Source organism: Lacerta agilis, chromosome 4 (genome assembly GCF_009819535.1).
Source record: "Lacerta agilis isolate rLacAgi1 chromosome 4, rLacAgi1.pri, whole genome shotgun sequence".
NCBI lineage: Eukaryota > Metazoa > Chordata > Lepidosauria > Squamata > Lacertidae > Lacerta > Lacerta agilis.
This window is the reverse complement of record NC_046315.1, coordinates 12,889,471-12,908,744: the sequence shown is the minus strand read 5'-3', so window position 1 is coordinate 12,908,744 and position 19,274 is coordinate 12,889,471. Positions and strand designations below refer to the sequence as shown.

The 19,274-nt window shown below is 43.2% G+C and overlaps 1 protein-coding gene across 1 annotated transcript in view; it reads right to left on the bottom strand.

The window, feature by feature from the left end:
• The window catches only part of TMEM135 (transmembrane protein 135), a 166,277-nt gene that overhangs the window by 137,693 nt on the left and 9,310 nt on the right, over positions 1-19,274 (bottom strand). The window contains exon 3 of the mRNA XM_033146094.1: positions 18,349-18,441. Coding sequence (XP_033001985.1) covers positions 18,349-18,441 — 93 coding nt within the window. The remainder of the gene's footprint in view (positions 1-18,348; positions 18,442-19,274) is intronic.

Below are 19,274 nucleotides of genomic sequence, written 5' to 3'. Positions count from 1 at the left end.
GGGCCGGATCAGGCCCAAGTGCCTTCTGGATCCGGTCCACGGACAGTCTGGGAATCGCCACGTGGATCGCCAGCACACACGTTCTTTCCCTCTCCCTCACACAGCGGTGGCGGCGGCAGTGCCACCTCCTGGCTTCTCCCCGCCCTGCCTAGAGGAGGAAGAGGGCTGGGCTTTGTTGGTGCCAGCAGCAGCAGTGCTCAAGCAGCCGCCATTTTAAGCAGCCCCTCTCCGGAGCCCTTTTGCATGCCGCTCATTGTCCCTCCACCGCCAGCCCCTGCCGCTTGCAAGACACAGGTAAGCAGCCACCGGGGCTCGTGGTGCTCAAATATATAGTCCAGCCCCTCACAAGGTCTGAGGGACAGTGGACCGGCCCCCTGCTGAAAAAGTCTGCTGACCCCTGCACCAGGACCTTCACTGTTACAGCAGATGACTCTCAAGAGGTGTCCAGAGCACTCTGTTATGCTGGATTAGTTTTAGTTAGTAAGGCTCAAGGATGTGGACAAGGTGCTTGGATCAGTCAGGGCAACGTCACCCTTGCCCCTCTTGGCTGATAAAAACTAGCAGGATTGGGATAGATGGCTGGGCTGGGGAGGTGATAAATTCCTCCTTGCGACAGGGAGTGTTCTCTGCCTGTTTGAAGGTGGCAGTGTTGAAACCACCACTCAAAAACCTTTCCTGGGCTCTTCTTATGTTCTTACTTCATCAGTAAAGAATATTTCCAGGGTAGCTAACAATAACAAAAAATCAAAATACTTGCTAATGCTGCACTCTGGTGATGTTCATAGTTCTCTATCAATTTTTTTAAGCAACGAAATTAACTGGATATTAACTTGCTCATAAACTATGCAACACTGAAATACGGTATCAATCAAAACAAATTTAAAACTAACATGATTTTTACAGAGCACTCTGAACCTTGAGCGGAAGAGATCCCTTCCAACAGATGCATTTATATTTGAACAAATGAGTATAAGAATCCAACAAAGGAGATAAAAGGATATTTGAGGAAGGTTAGAAACCAAATAGGCATGAACCAACCTAATAAATATGAGGAAACAACTAATCTTCCCCCTCCACTTTTACAACAACACTGAAGAGTTCAAATACTTGGAAGATGAGACAATAAAACTCCTACATATCTAACACAGGAGCATTCATCTAAAAATTCCCAGGACATTTTTGGAAACTGCTTCGGTGGTCAAAGCCTTTCTGCACTCTTGTGCACACTGAGTGGGAGAGTTTCAAAGGCAAGCAAAATTGATGGTAAGCTCCCAAAGCTTAATTTTCACTGAAGTGCAGGCATCCATCATTTTTGCCCCTAGAAAGAAAAGGGGGGAAAGCAAGCACAATTTCAAAGACTTAGCATTGACTCTGCAATCCATTCAAAGGAAGAGCTTTTGACTCTACATTTCCAGTTTGGTATTTGGTTAACTTTTTGCCAGGATCACAATGTCATTTTCTCACCTCCACAGCTATATGATTCCAGCATAACTTCAATGACAGCTACAATCCCCAAGACACTGAAGACTAACTACTCAGGATATTCCCTAAGGCTAAGCCATTAAAAGCGTAGCTATTTTCCCTCTAAAAGAAGCCTATAATTTTCCACTGCAAAATGAGTTGTGTATCCGAATAGCTCATCCGGATTTACATATTATGGGACATATCTTCTGCCGCTAGTATTTATGAAGAATAAATATCTGACACAAAATACCTATTCTGTGACCAATAATTTCTTCATGCTTCTGAAATTTCACACATTGGCCAAGACTTCTGTTTTATTATTAAATATGATATTCTTAAGAGATTTCTCCTATTTTAATCTCTTTTGATAATACTGTTTCACTAATTTTAATGATTTTTTTACACTGCTAAAGATTTTAAATAGTACATGATTCAGACATGTTTTACAAGAAACACTTTGCAAAAAAATTCTATACAACCAACATTAAAGGAAAAAAAACATGGCAATGACTGGCATCAAAACAAAAAAAATTACATTAGCAAAATATAAATAAAACACAGCACTAATCATCAGATCAAATTTTATTTTTATTGTTTTATTGTCGCAAAACAAACAGTTATTTGATTGTACAAAATATAACGGAAAACAGAAGAATATTTGCCTATGAATTGTTCCCTCTCCCCTAAAGAAGTAACACATGGTGTAATTTGTTGTATTTCTTCAGTGTTCAGGGTTTGAAATTAGCAGGGTGCCAGGCGCATTTTACACCTAAAGATTCTCCGTTTGTGAGCACCTCAAAAAGTCTGGGTGCCATTTTTTGTGCCTGGCTGACACTCAAGGATTACTGAAATGTATGTGCTTTGAAGCCTCGAAATATATGTTAAGGATAGACAATATGTTAAGGAGTTTAACAATAAAGAATAGAGTGTTTCAAAAACTGAAGTATGGTACCAATATTTTTATTGTAAACACCAAATTAAACATGTATTAACAATTTCTGCTAAAAACGTTGATACAGTATTAACAATGTGACACTTATGTGAATTGAGTATTAGTTCATGCTTATCAAATTAATAGAAAAAAAGTTCCAGTTACAGGTGGGTAGCCGTGCTGGTCTGCCATAGTCGAGACAAAATAGAAAATTCTTTCCAGTAGCACCTTAGAGACCAACTGAGTTTGTTCTTGGTATGAGCTTTCGTGTGCATGCACACTTCTTCAGATACCACTTCTTCAGATATCTGAAGAAGTGTGCATGCACACGAAAGCTCATACCAAGAACAAACTCAGTTGGTCTCTAAGGTGCTACTGGAAATAATTTTCTATTTTGTCTAGAAAAAAAGTGTTGCCAACTAGACAGTGGTGACTAGACAGTCTGTTTTGGCACCCACAACCCAGGTCCCCAAAGCCATTTGGCTCCTAGCTTTTCTATCCCAGTTTCTAACACTGCTGTTGTGCCATACAGTGGTACCTCTGGTTACGTACTTAATTTGTTCCAGAGGTCCGTTCTTAACAGGAAACTGTTCTTAACCTGAAGCACCACTTTAGCTAATGGGGCCTCCCGCTGCCGCTGTGCGGCCAGAGCACAATTTCTGTTCTTATCCTGAAGCAAAGTTCTTAACCTGAAGCATTATTTCTGGGTTAGTGGAGTATGTCACCTGAAGCGTATGTAACCTGAAGCATATGTAACCCGAGGTACCACTGTATTTTTAACTATTCATGTATATCTTGAGGTCAGAACTGGATTTCCTTGTATTCCCCCATACACAAACTTATTTTGAGTCCTACCTCTGTCTTCAAAACCCCTGCCCTTCTATTAATTTTTTCCCAGTTTTAATTACTTTATTTTATTTCATAAGCAGACAAACAAACAATGATCATTCACAGGCAGAAATACAAATAATATCCCAGAAGAGAAAAGAAAAAGAAAAAATAGTAAAATTTATACACCCATGTGACTTCCCTCCTCCAATACTCCATTCCTTAAACTTTAAGTTCTTATTTACATTGCATCTTATACATCTCATCTTTAATGTTCTAAATATATTAATTTCACCTAAGTCTACTTTACAAACTTAATCTATACATACCAACATCTATACATACCAGCCAGTGTGGTGTAGTGGTTAAGAGCGGTAGACTCGTTATCTGGGGAACCGGGTTCGTGTCTCCACTCCTCCACATGCAGCTGCTGGGTGACCTTGGGCTAGTCACACTTCTCTGAAGTCTCTCAGCCCCACTCACCCCACAGAGTGTTTGTTGTGGGGGAGGAAGGGAAAGGAGAATGTTAGCCGCTTTGAGACTCCTTCGGGTAGTGAAAAGCGGGATATCAAATCCAAACTCTTCTTCTTCTTCTTCTTCTTCCTTAGAACAGTGTTTACTCATGTACCGGTACTCTTCAAAACATTGCCATTCAAGCCTTAGTTTCTGATTTGTCTTGAATCTTATGGCTGCTGTTAATTTTGCCATTTTGAGGAGGGAAGTCACCCCTGCCCTTCTATTAAATTTATGTTTGGCGGAGATAGCAACACACACACACACACACACACACACACGGGATATTATGCTTCAGTCAGAGAAAGGAGGGGAAATAACCTGTCTTTTCTTGAAACAAGACAGGAGAACATATTGGCCTTTCAGAAATCATATTCTCAAGAGCCCTGGTGCTTTATTGGTTTCAGACTTACATTTCTATTAAAATGAAGAGGTTTGACTGATTTGTACACCGTGCTTAATGCAACCACAGTTGCTGCTTACCAAAGAATTACAAGACTGGTTGCAAAACTCCTTTCGTACACAAAAAAGCTCATACCAAGCAGGCAGAAAGCTTGAAAGGCTGCTCTTGCATCTTTTTAGGAAAGTATAAGTCACAATACACAACAGAGAGTTAACTTGTTTTATCCAAAGCCATATTTCTTGGGGTTGCAAGCAGATGGAGACTCCACTGCCTTACCATCAGCTAGGTTTTTTCCTTCCCAACTCCTTGCTTCGTTTACAGTCAGAAAAAGAGTTCCAATAAACTCAAAAACCTTGCACACTATTCTGTGAGCTTTTTTTCCAGGGCAAATATGGATTTCAAAATGTACCGGTATTTTTAACCAGACTACTGCCTTGTGAACTTAAAATAAGGCCATTCTGAAGCAGGGAAAAGCTCCAGGGAACAGAAAGTATTTTATGGAATTAGCTGGTAAAATTTAACCATTCCAAGCTGCCACAAACATTAAATTGCAATAACATTCAGCCCATGTACAATTTGTGTTCTAAGTTGTCAAATCCACAAAAGCCACAGCAATTTTCTCATGTTTAGCTTATGGCACATATACTGTGGCATATTTAATAGGCAACATACTATAATCAGTAATAACAGTATGCCATACAATCAATCTCTGTTAAGAAAGTGTTTATTCACGCACCTGGAGAGCCAACTTTAAAATGAAATTAAAAATGACAAAAAGATCTATACATATGCCTGCCAATTTTGCACAGGCAATTAGTAACATTCCAGGGTAACCGTGCTTAATATATTTATGCTTGTGAACAATACAGACTTAACCAGAACTCTGCACAGTTAAGATTCTAAACAGAAAAAGCCAAACTCATTACTGTATAAGCATACAGTACTTCAGACCTTCATAATGCCAGTCTAGTATTAAAATGAACACATTTAAATTTCTCTACTGCGAGGGTCCCACCTCAAACTCTGGAATGAGCTTTGTAAATATCCAGCAAATGTTAAGGACATTATCCTCCCTTCCCACCCATCCCCCATCCCCAAAAGGAAGTTAAAAGGTGTTAGAAGTAGCCTATGGTACATTTTTATTGCCAAATTACAGAACCTCAACTTAGGGCTTTATAATGGCACCAGTGACAGAGCCTGCTCTACAGCAAGGAGACAGGCGCCACTATAATGTTAACAGCAACTAAGTAAACACTAATTCTGCCTAGAGGATAGGGCACTTGAAGAAGGAAAGCACACACAGAGGTCCCTTCAAAACCACTCTAGATCTTTATTTTGATTGTTTATAATTAGGTTTCTTTTCTCCAGTTCATAGTGGTGTAATTAACCAAGGAAAAGCGTAAAGGGCTAGGCTCATTAGGCAAAAGAATACACAATTAACTTCTGGAGAGATCTAATTGCCGTTCCTCAAACTGTGTGAAAATTAGCACTTTACCCTTATACAACATGCAACTCCATTTGCATTGCTAGGCTAAAAATAACAGGGTCTAGGAAGCAGATTTAAAATGAACGCATACATTTAGCACCCCATCTTGGATCTAGGTGCTGCTTGACTTGTTAATATGATTCAAATGCAGCTTTTTATCAAATGAGAGGGGAAAAGGAACACACAGAGATGCGCCAAATATTTTCCAAACCTTTTAATTGCGCTAGAAAGTAACGCTAGAATGCCAAGACAGAGAGAAGATGTGCCTTCCTATTCTTTACCCTTCTTCTCAGATAGAAAAAGGAGGAGAAAAGCACTCCCTCCATTATGGCCCAACTCAGTCATCTCCAAAGCAGGCTCTCTGGGAAATGGAGAGGTGAAACTGGCAAACAGGAATGTCACCACTTCCTCTTAATTAACAGGTGGAAAACCTGGGTCCCAAACGTCTTTCAAACTCTAGCATGATCAAGAAACCCAACCAAAGAAGTAGCTGTGCAGAATCAGATAGGTGCAAGCATGGCTCTCAACAGCTGAGATCACAAGGTACACCTATCACCCCAAGCACCCCCCTGTTGAAGTGGGTGTAAAATAGGTTCTGCAATACTGACATCAAGTAGACTGGGCTAGTCCTTATCGATGCAGATTCCACCATGTATGTGTTGCCTTGGATCTGTGTGTGGATGCACTACACCCCCAGGGGTTAGTTTATTACTGAAAGGTTTCTAAAGTGCTTCCCAACATGTTTCCATGCTGCAACACACATATCAAAAGAACAAAATATATAGTAAAACAAAAACCAAAAAACCATATATAGAACAAATACATATGGAGAGAAAATTAAGTACAGTGGTACCTCGGTTCTCGAATGTAATCTGTTCTGCAAGCCCATTTTGCTTCCAAAACATTTGAAAACCGAGGCATGGCTTCCCATTGGTTGCAAGAGCTTCTTACACTCAGTGGAAGCCGCATCTCACATTCGGGTTCCCAAAAACATTAGAAAACAAAAGCATTTACTTCCAGGTTTACGGCATTCGAGAACTGAAATGTACGACAACGGAGGCATTCGGGAACCAAAGTAGCACTATATACATAACAGCCTAATAAACAAGACCTTAAAAGCATTAAATTACAAGCTTCCAAGAGAAAATGGCTGAATCAGTCTTAAAGGAAAGCCCTCTTTCAAAAATATGCTTTTAATAACAACCTAAAAGCAAAAAATGCTAGTTATGGCAATGCACAAGCCTTTTCTCCAAAAATAACCTACCCAGCATAATAACAGACATTTTGCTAATACAATGATGTAAATGATGTAAACCTAAGTTTGAGGAAGCGAGAAGGGCCAGGGCTCAGTGAATGAGTGTGATTTGTACACAGGTCCCAGGTTCAATCCCTGGCAGGTCCAGGTAGGGCTGGGAGAGATGCCCTGCCTGAAACCCTGGAGAGCCACTGCCAGTCCATGTAGACAAGTTGAGATAGATGCGGTGAGTGGTCTGACTCGGCAGAAGGGTCTTATTACAGTCTTACTGAACAACATCAAACCATGAAACTTGCATCTGAGCAAACATGCTTAGGATTACACTGCAGGTTGCATATGAAGAGACAGGCAACAGCTTTCTTTTTTCTTAACAGAAAGGAGAATAAAACATTTTGGCTGATTTCAAGCTAATCAATTTGATAGCATAAACCCACTGCCAGGTTACTGTGCTTTATGCACAGTTTTGATTATGTTGACAATCATGGCTATTTCAGTGTCAACTAACTGAAGGAAAAACAGAAGGCTTTTAACCATTTGCTAGTTTGCCTTCATGTTCCCTACATTTTCCAAAAGATACAATTGAATATTGCATACAATAGTCTGGCCCAGAACCTAAACACATCAACACTTACAATGGAGGTCTAATTTGCAAGCATTTCATTCCTGAACTCAGTCTGATATGGATGCTCTGTAAGCAAATGCCTACAGGGAACTTAAAATAGAGTGCCCACTGGGAAGAGATTAAGTGATTATTTGTTACCAGCTGCAAGATACGTTTAAAAGGCCAGAAACATATTTAAGAATTTTAAAGTAAAGCAATTACTGTTTATTTATTTTCCCCTCTTTCAACCTATTTGGCATGATGAGAGAGAAAGGGCCATTTAAAAGAATATGAAGATGTTTGGTGATTTCACATAGGACTGGATCCAATTCAGTCCTGAACAAATTAGACCCACTGAAATGGGTTACTAATATAAATCCATTCATTCCAGTGGATCTGCTTTAATTTAGCTGGATACAACCTATACGGTAGCTACTGGAAAGCCACCATTCCTCAAAAGTACAGAAATTGCACCAAATCTGAAATGAGCAGAGAATTACCCTTCCTAACAAAATTGGTGGGGGGAGGTTTGTTTTATTAAGCCCTTTTAAAAGTAGGCTTGCAAGCATCTGGCCAACGCTGGCAATAATCTCAGTAGCCAGAAGAGTGGTTGTATAAAACGTACAGTGACTGAGGGGGCGGCGAAAATCTTCAGTGCTCTGCATAATTCCTTGCTCCTCCCATAATTTGCATAGCCATTTATTTGCCAAATAAATTTGCGTAATTTATACGGGCCTCTAAACACACTGAAGGAAAAGTATTGTGCAATTAGAAAGCAACTATCTCACAGTCATGGAGATATATGATAGGGGTATTCCAAAGTTTACTTCTGGGTTCAAGGACATATACATTTCAGTTCTTTTTTCAATATTCCCAAGTGAGCTGCCTTGCAAATTTCAGCAAATAACTAACTGGGAACTAGCAATCAACTTCAGCATCACCTTGCCTTCCCCTCCTCTATCCACCCTCACTTCTTCATTCATTCTAATCAGTTGTTGTTTTTCTAATAGCAGCCCCTACTCTGACCAGTTGACAGCTGTAAAGGTCTGTGCTGTTAATGAATAAGGAACAGTTAGCTCACCCAAGTACAAGCCTGAATGTTTCCCTGCTAGACAACTAGACTTCTGTGCCTGAGCAGAAGAGATAAGAACTTGCACTGCACAAGAGCTCAAAACTCCATACTGAAAAGCTGTAAGGATGGGAGCTTTATTGAGCCTTTTACAGAAAAGAAAAGAAAGCCCACAAACTTGGTTAAAGAAGACCAAAAGTGTGGGGGGGGGGGAGTTTCCTATGCTACAGGAGTGGTGGAAATTACAAGCTTAGCTAACCACATTGAATCTAATCTGCTTCTGAACCAGATGTCTATAAATGGACTTCAACACAATTCTGGATTCATTAATAAGCACCTTATTTCCTTGCAAGCAAAAGTGAGAAAAATCTTGTTTCAATGCCCAAAAATCATGGTTAAACAGAGACCAGTGCTCTGGAGTTAAGATATTTTTCAGAGTTAAATATTACTATTACTCAACACCACACAAAAGGAGCAGTAAAGTGAACATTTGCATCAAAATCCACAAGTTGCTTGCCCAGAAATTATCCACTATTTCCATATTACCCTGACCACAGTTTGCAGTGGGGGAAATACTCCATTTCTTCGCAAGTAACAAACACTGACCCAAACACAAGAAGGGTGCCAGGGCAAACAAAGCAGGGGGGTTACCCCATAAGCGCTAATAAGAGACAAAATGGGTTATGGAGTTGCCACCCTGGAAGAAATTTCCTGCAATCTCCCAAGTGGCTATCATCTTACATAAAGCCACCTTAAGGAGTTAACCTTTGGAGGGGTGGGGAAAGGGTGTTAACGGGTGCAGTTCTTTTAATGCTTCTTGGGAGGCAGTGTGAATATCTACTGCCAAGCTCTGGCTTATTCTTAACCATGTGTGTATTTTTCCAAGCAACATTTCTTTTTCCTTAGTTTTAGACGTGCAATAAAAAGAAGTTCAAATTGTCCTTGGCAGAGATGCAGAAAGCTGTCCTGATTTTCCTTGAGGAATGAAACAGTAAAGCCAATTGGAATGATAGCGTCAAAGAAGCTAACTTTCAGGAACCCTATCAAGCCCACCATCTAAAAAGTGGTTAATGAAAAAAGGAAAGTTTAATTGGTTTCAACCATTAGAAACAGGAGCAAGCAGGAACAGTATTCTCTTCAAAAATTGGCTTTAGCAGTCTGTGTCATTTCCCCTTCAGGAACACTGAACAGTAGGAATGGGTAGTCACCTTCCAAAGACTTTTAGATTCAAGGAGGAGGAGTTTGGAGAAATACATCCATAAACATTGCCCTAAGATGCAAAAACAGAGCGTAAGCCTGCTACCCCATATGCCTGAAGGTGGTTTCTGAGACCATCTCTTTGGACAGGCAGCTGCCATTCTGCCGCAGAGACAAAAGGAGGGACATCCATGTGGCTCTTGCACCATTCTTGACTCCCAGCTTGGGGTGAGGGAAAAGAACACAACATCCTTCACCCAAGCAACTGCAGCTTAAGTAACTTGACTGGTGTGCTCTCTCACCTGCTCCCTATTCCCAGCTACCAGTGTGAGAGAGAAGCTCCATGATTATCTACTCAAGGCAGATGATAGCACATCAGCCATGACACTGGAAAAATGGCATTGAGCTCCAGTACTCCCTACCCCCTACCCTATGTCCTCACAAAGAATAGTTAGACTAGGGGTGTTCAGAAAGGGGAATGACCATGGCTCAGTGATAAAGCCTTGCATGCCAGAAGGTCCCAGATTCAAGCCCTGGCACCTCCAGGTAAGGCTGAGAATGCCCTCTGTCTAAAACCCTGGAGAGCCGCTGCCAGTAAGTGTAGGCAATATTAAGCTAGGAGTGAACAGTAGAATCATAGAATCATAGAATCATCGAGTTGGAAGAGACCACAAGGGCCATCCAGTCCAACCCCCTGCCAAGCAGGAAACACCATCAAAGCATTCCTGACAGATGGCTGTCAAGCCTCTGCTTAAAGACCTCCAAAGAAGGAGACTCCACCACACTCCTTGGCAGCAAATTCCGCTGTCGAACAGCTCTTACTGTCAGGAAGTTCTTCCTAATGTTTAGGTGGAATCTTCTTTCTTGTAGTTTGAATCCATTGCCCCATTTCCGCTTCTCTGGAGCAGCAGAAAACAGCCTTTCTCCCTCCTCTATATGACATCCTTTTATATATTTGAACATGGCTATCATATCACCCCTTAACCTTCTCTTCTCCAGGCTAAACATACCCAGCTCCCTAAGCCGTTCCTCATAAGGCATCGTTTCCAGGCCTTTGACCATTTTGGTTGCCCTCCTCTGGACACGTTCCAGCTTGTCAGTATCCTTCTTGAACTGTGGTGCCCAGAACTGGACACAGTATTCCAGGTGAGGTCTGACCCGAGCAGAATATAGTGGTACTATTACTTCCCTTGATCTAGATGCTATACTCCTATTGATGCAGCCCAGAATTGCATTGGCTTTTTTAGCTGCTGCATCACACTGTTGACTCATGTCAAGTTTATGGTCTACCAAGACTCCTAGATCCTTTTCACATGTACTGCTCTCAGTAGTCTGGTGCCCTATAAGGCAACTTCCTATGCTCCAGCAAAAGAAAAATTATTTCAGCGAAACTAAAATGAAGACATTTCCTGCTGTAAAGAAAAGGATAGGAAGTTGAGGAGCCCCCCCCCCCCAATGATGTAAGAAGTAGAGCCCACCTTTACATCCTAGTTCCAAGATGATAGTGTTTTGGATTTGTGGAGGAAAGCATTACTGTAACTTCAACACGCACTGTTTGCTAATGCAGGCAGAAAAGCCATATCTACTGTTCTGTCCGTTGACTCTCAACAAACTTTTTTGGAGCTATTTCTTGCCTGACCTATTTCTTTGCAAACTCTTCCTTCCTGGTGTGGCTGGGGGGGGGGGTGTTTTAAACTGGTGATTGACCTCATCACCAACTATGTCAAATCAAGACCAAGGCACCTGCATCCATTGGATCTTAATCATGGTTCGATTTTGCTCTATTAGCAACTCAGGGGAACTGGGAATAAAGCTTATTCATACAACAATAAAACAACAACAACCACCACCCACAGACTGCTGGATGTAACTGAAACAAATCTCTTGGCTCTGTTGCTATACAAAGCTTAATAGAAATGATAAATGGAGATGATATGAAATGGAATTACAAACGATACAGAATGTATACAGAAAAGGGGAAACAGAAAATTGAATATATGGTAATTCACACAAAATCCAGTAAAATATTACTGATTGAATGGTTAGCAATTGGATATGATTTGCATGCTGATTAGCAAATGGCAAGCACTGGTAAAGCAATAAAAGGGACTAACATTTTCGATAATAATTTTTTATTAATTTTCAATTTCAACCCAATAATAGCCTCATTATAATACTAAATTATAATACAATTACTAATATCAATTGTTCAAAAACAAAATTATATAATTTAGGTGGCCTCCCATGTGCTAGAATTGATGGTTGCATAAGTTGGTCTGTGACTGTAAAAATAAATTCATTCATTGATGGTTGATGATTTTATTTCTGCATTCCAAAATCTTATGAATTTCAATTACATTCCGGTCAAAAAAATAATCCTTTATACAACAACTGCAATATTGACTCTATAAATAATAAAGGATGGGGAAGAGTCGGCTCTAAGTTTCCATTGTAAACCTTTTGCAAAATGGAGTTTCCCTCTCTTTTTTCCCCCTTTTTTTTACACACACAGTTCTGGTTAATCAAAACAAAATAATAATAAAAAATTCCTTTCAGTAGCACCTTAGGGACCAACTAAGTTTGTTCTTGGTATGAGCTTTGTGTGCATGCACACTCCTTTGTTCACTTTCCAGCTGCTCAATATCTTTCTTCAACTAGCCTGCACTGATCGGCAGCAGCTCTCCAGGGTTTCGGATGAGGGGGCATTCCCAGCCCCGCCCAGAGATGCTGCCCAGGACGGAAGACCTGCATGCAAAGCAGATGGTCCAATCCTGCGCTATGGAGACCCCTAGCCTGCTTGGAAGGATGTGGGGGTGGTCTCCCTTTGGAAATGGGGCTACAGGAAGAAGGATGTGAAATGAAGATGCAGCCCAGCTGCAGGCAGAACAGCAGGTGCCTCTGAGTTCTGATAGAGCAGCATCACCTCTCAGGAGGGGCCAGGTGGGGGGGTTGCCATGGTGACAAGGACCCACCCTCCTTTGTGACATCTCTTGCTTCTCCTTTAAAAGCCACTGACTTGGAGGCCATTGTGGGTTAGTAGTGATGAGAGAGGAGTTAGTGGCGGTTGGTGGAGATCATGAGGCCAAATTTCAGGTCAGATATGACCAGTGCAATCCTTCACAGGACCTTTGAGGCCGTGCTGAAAGGGGCTAAGAAGGAGAAGGATAGAGAAGTACCGGTATGTTTTTTGTCTTGACTTCCCTTTGCAGGCTCTTTCTTCTTCACACACTTGCCAGATTTAACCCAGCACTCAACTTCTCTTCTCTCTTTTCCCGCAGGAACTGAAGCAGCACTTCCGGCTCCTGATGGAATCCCTCAATCCTGGCACCCTCCTCCAGCTACTTACTGTAAGTGTCCTGATGACATCAGGAGAGGTTTTAGGATTGCCCCCGTCCCTTACTCAATGGACTGCCCCATTTCCGGGGCACAGAGCCTGTTTGCCCCCCCCCCCAATTTGGTCCAAGACCAAAGCTGGTAACCCTCATGGTCCAGGAGTGCCAGGGACTCCGTGGTAGGAGCAGTGGGGGCCGCTTTGGCCCAGACTGGCCCTTGACTCTGAGATGCTCTTTCCTCCCGCAGGACCTCCAAGGATACGCCCTTGGGGAAAGTGGGGAGGTTCAAAAACTAGCGGCCAGCAGCATTTCTTTGCTGCTGGCCGTTGCCTGGAAATTCCCCCACCTCAGAGTAAGTACCTCGCCTTCTTCTATTTCTCTGGTTGCTTCCATCCCTCCAAGAGCACATCCCCGAATGACTTTCAAGCAGATGATGTGGTGTGTGTCCCTGGGGGCCAGGATGAGGCCAGAGGCTTTTCCTGCCCCCTTTTCTGCTGCTGCCCTTTCAACTCTGCCCAGGAGGCTGCAGGGCCCAGGGAGGTCCTCTGGAACAAGGGATTGGGCCCAAACCAAAGGGAGGCCCTTTCTTTCTGGCTTGGGGCTGCTTCTGTGCTCTCTTGCACCCATCCAGAGTGGCTTTTATAGCATCATCTGACCCAAATTTTTCTTTCCTCTACAGATGACCGTACTTTGGCCGGACCTGGCCTACTTCCGCCTGAAGCCGAAAGAAGGTAATCCTCACACCTTGGGGACAACGAACTCCCTTGTCCCTTCTTTGTCACTTCTTTGCCCAAGACCCACCTCCCAGATCTTCTTGGTGGGAGTCCTGCAGGACCTGCTCCCTGTCTGACAGACCTTTCCCACCTAGCCTGGGAGGGCAGCGCTCAGACTGACTGCAGCTACATTTCCAACGTGGGACCTTTGGCTGAAGGATGGGTATAAATGTGGGAAATAAAAGGCCTGTGGAAAAATTCTGCCTCTCATTTACCTTCTCTTCCATCCAGATGATATAATCATAGAAGATTTATAGGAAGTGCGGACCTCGGGCTCCGCTGGACACCAGAGAGAGGCCACTGGGTAAGGAGGATAGTGGTTTTTCTCCATCTGTTCTCATTCTGTTGGTTTTCCAACTAATCTGTGGTTTCTATTCATCTTTTTTGAGGGGGGGACTGTTGGGGTCAAAGGTCCAGAGGAGGGGAGATGTATTTCTGCACAACTAACATATGAAATGGGCACAAACCTCCAAATGCACTCAGCAGGTAAGGCTTTCTCAAAGGCCCATCTGTGGTTAGAGATGCCCTATTTCATCTGTGAGAGAAGGTGACACTCCTGGTGTCCTGATTACCTTTCTTCTGTTGCAGGTGAAAGAATGATGCTGTGGCAGAATAAGGCCTGGTTCATCATGGGTTAACCTATCACTCCCATGTTAGGTAGGTGTTCCCTGGGAGGCGGAGCTACTTGGCATTCTAAAAGGAGGGGGAACAACCTAGAAAGGCAGTTGGGGGTTTGGCAGTTGGGTGTGGAGGTTTAGAAAGAGAAACTGCAAGGTTAGGCGTTGGGGAATGGGAGGAAAGGTCATTACCATTGCTAACGGGATGCAGGAAAAATTATAACTGAGCTGAATTATATAAGAAGATTTGTACCAGTAATAACTCAAGACATCCATGTTTTCAAGTTACCTTAATAAAGTTAAAAGTGCTTAAACGTTCGCTGACTGTGGCAGTGCGTCAGTGCCTCAAGAGGTGTGGCTGAGGGGAAAAGCACTAAGGGTTTCCTGTGATAGAGGGAACGGGTGGCTTATTTTCCTGGCATACAGAGGACTGGGCAGGGAAGCCAAAGGTGCCACGCAGTTGCCAAAAAGGGAAGGCAAGCTGCAGTAGTTTGGGAACCCAGGGCGGGAGATCCCAAAGGTGGCAAGAGTTGTTTCGAACGTAAAGCACTGAGGTACCCCAGAGACACTCCCATATAACCACTGGAGGATTCATCCTAGTGGACAGTGAAACTTAGGGAGAGTCACGGTTGGGGAAGTATCTAAAGGGGAGGGAATAGGATCCCTCACAGATGCCGGCAAGACTTCCTGATCTACCTTTTCATGGGGGAGGAAGGGAAGCAGCAGCTGTGGAACCAGATCAGTTACGGGGAAGGGGCTTGTGGGGACAGAGGCCGAGGGATGGAGCAATGTCATGGACTGGTTGGTCACAGAGGAATGGTGGGAGGAAGCAGCTGGGGAACCAGGAAGGGAAGACGTCTCAGAGCCCAGGGAGTGGAGGGGGGACAAGGATGAGCAGTCAGAGGGAGAAGAGGCTGGGTAACCAGGGGAGGGTAGCCAATGGGTCTCAAGCCCTCAGTGAGTGAGGGACTTTCCCCTGCGTCAGAAGACAGGCTCCGGCAGATGGAGCGGACGAGATCCAGAGAAGGGTGTTTCTGCACGTGCTGTAAAGGGATGTGAGGGGCCGATGGGCTCCCGGGGCTATTTATTTCACAGACACACACACCCCTGTTTTTCTTCCATAGAAGTCAAGATAGCATATTCCAAAGTAACAACAAACTGGGAGTTCTAAAGCACAGGTCAGGGCAAAGAAGGAGACCAAACACAGCCCTACCCTTGCAGAAATGTTATCAGCAAAAGAGGGAAGTAAGCAGGCACTAGGTCTGAGCAGGGACAAGAGCTTAACCATTCTGGATGAAGGAAGAAAGCACAGCTCATTCCCCCAAGCCAACACAAGGAGCTGCAAGTGTCATCTCCCCACCCCCTGCAACGGTCACTTTAGGGCAGAATCTGACCTTGTGTTCTCCTCCAAAATGGTCTGGGTGAATAGAGAGGAGAAACTGGACACAGACGTTGCTCTCTGCAGTTGCTTTGGAGAAGGGAAGACTCTGATTCCCTTTGCACAGAGATGACGATATGGGGGGGGGGGGTTGGTTTCCCGTGATTAACTCTTCCTGCAAATTTTGCAGGGTTCCCATACTTGTATGCTCATGTTATAAGAGATAAATGGTACAGACCAGCAGAGCAAAAACAAACTGTGTGAGGAGGGGGGGAGTAGACAGTCTGCCCATTTTCCTTCTCCAGTTCTTGGCAATCTCTTTATGCCAGCTTCTTGCCAGGCCTATTTCCTTTCAAGGACCTTAGCAGCAGTTCATGAATACTGCACCTGTTCCTACTAATCCCTTTCGCCCTCTCTAGTGACTCCTTCAGTTGTAAAGAGCAGCTACGGATGAGAACAACATGAGCACAGCAGGAGGGGAAAAGGAGGACTTCATTCCTAAGGACATCTTTAGGAGTCTCAGGAGAAGCAGGAGACTGGAGAAGGGCAGGCGGGCGTCTCAGATATGTGCAGAGGTCAAATGGAGTAATATGAAGAGTACTTTCATGATATCTGGACCAGTGAAATGTATGGGAAAGCTGCAGGGTGTGTCAAATCATGGAGCAAGAAAGTCAGATAGTATGTTCTGAGGATTTTTACAAAGCCAGGGATCTTGAGGAAGGTCCTCTGTGAAACCCACCACTCTAGAGAAGTAAAGTACAGTGGTACCTCGGGTTACAAATGCTTTGGGTTACAAACACTTCGGGTTACAAACTCCACTAACCGGGAAGTAGTATCTTGGGTTGAGAACTTTGCCCCAGGATGAGAACGGAAATCGCACGGTGGCGGCAGTGGGAGGCCCCATTAGCGAAAGCGCGGCTCAGGTTAAGAACAGTTTCGGGTTAAGAACGGACCTCCAGAATGAATTAAATTTGTAACCCGAGGTACCACTATAAAGAGTAAGGCTGCTCATTCAAAGCACATCCCCCTCCCTCTACGAATCCTGGGCACTGCAGTTTACTCCTCACAGAGTTACAATTCCCCCAGAATTATTTGATTCAGCCATTATACAAACATCTTTTCTTAAAAAAGTGATGAAGTTAAATTAGAGAGTAGGTTAACATATACATACAAGAATATAAATGATTACACCAAAAGTCTAACTAGCCCCACATCCTGTTTCCCAGAATGGAAGCCCACAACCAGGAGATGAGGCCAAGACCCCTCTCAGGCAGCTGTTTCCCCAGTGACCGCAATCCAAAGACATGCTGCCTCTAGTCCTGAAGGTCGCATATAGCTATCATGATAAGTAGCCATGGATAAACACCTTAAAAATTAAAAAAAACCTTTAGGTCAGTAACCATCGCATCATGAGATAGCAGAATTCATCATTTAACCATGTGTTGTGTGAAGAAGTCACACAACTCCATACAGATTCTGCACAAGAACAAGCAGAACATAAAAGCACTAATTTATTCGGGTGGGAATTCCTGGCAGTCTTATGAAGTTGTGGCTTTTTGGCAAGGAGGTAAGAAAGCAAGGATGCCAGGAAAGACTAATAATGAGTGGCACTAGGCATCTGTCCCTTCTATTTGTATGAAGCAGGGTCACAAACCTGAGAAAGACAGGCATGGAGAGATTAAGTGGTGACAGCTTCAAGCGTAGGGAGGAGCAACAGTATAAACACAGCAGAGGGCTGGCAACCATTACGTTTACAGTTATTGCTAAGGATACATTAAGAGCAGAGGGATGAGGACTAGGAGTAATGGGGAATACCTGGACCTATACAACACAGAATTCTCATCCTCTAGAAAAACTTCCTGAAAACAGAATCTTAACAGCAACTAGCTGCGCATTTTCACTCACGTATATATAAACCAGCAACCCTAAACAAAACCACCATGTATTTTTTCGATTATTCTACCCACCCACACCGCAAGCTCTAAATAATAATAATAATATTTTTTTTATTTCTACCCTGCCCATCTGACAGCTGCATACAACACAATATATTCTCAACTTAGATAAAGGTAAAAGTACCCCTGTCCGTTACGTCCAGTTGCGGATGACTCTGGGGATGTGCGCTCATCTCGCTCTATAGGCCGAGGGAGCCGGCGTTTGTCCGCAGACAGCTTCCGGGTCATGTGGCCAGCATGACTAAGCCGCTTCTGGTGAACCAGAGCAGAGCACGGAAACAGTGTTTACCTTCCTGCCGGAGCGGTACCTATTTATCTACTTGCACTTTGATGTGCTTTCGAACTGCTAGGTGGGCAGGAACTGGAACCAAACAACGGGAGCTCAACCCATCGCAGGGATTCAAACCGCCAACCTTCTGGTTGGCAAGCCCTAGGCTCTGTGGTTTAGAGCACAGCGCCACCCATGTCCCTCAACTTGGCTCCATGCAATTGGCTCCCACCTTCTGTAAAAGAGTGGAAGCAAGTAAAGGATATATGAATACATACCTGCTCTTCCTTTCAATAAGAATCGCCACATAAGAAGCTGGCAAAGCAGCGCCAAAACCAGGAGTCCAAAAATAAAATTTTCCAAGTATCCTCCTGAGGAAATAAAATGTGCAATAATTATTATTCTGCATGCTAAAGCATAAAGAAACATTCTTGGGTTAATACACAGCATCTAGTAAAAGAGTACATTTGTTCATATACAGTGGCTTAGATTCAGAGTAATTCCATTCATAGGAAACCCCCAGAGGGGGTGGTAATTTTCACCAATTCCTCTTCCTTCAGCCCTCTGTACCTCCCAGAAGTGTGCTCCACAGTGTTGGGGTATTCTCCGAGAGAGTGTGGAAGGGGGCACAGGGGATTTAATGGAGAACCAAGAAAAAATGCTTCCTCCTTCCTCCTTTCAGCAGGAGCTGTTTGCAAAACAAAAACTCCGGATCCAGCCCAGTATGACAGATATAAAGGCTGCATCAGGGAAAAAGCAGCCCATTGCCATCTCATGTTTCTTCTTAACAAGTACATCAAAGCACCTCATAAAATTTCATTCTTGTAACACCCAAGGAAGAACACCAATTTTACATCCACTATATTTCAAAGGATTACTTTGTTACAAGGCACTACATGTATTTTCCCAGTGACAAAATATATTTGTTATCACAGGACAAGCTGTAGGCTGGTCCAGCCTATGCAGAAAATGTTTATTAGTGCCCAGTAAAAAGGACATAATTAAAAGATGCTTGTTTAAACATTAAAAGACTGAAATGCCTAGAGTCCTGTATTTCTTTGAAACTCCTTCCTTGTAATTTCCCAGAAGCATCAATACTACCTTCTGGAATTATTCTGTGTAACCAGCAGGGAACCAGAGCACAAAAAGAGGCACTTTAGCTGACTTCGCTATACCTATGTCTTTCCCTTCCTCTAGAGTGCAA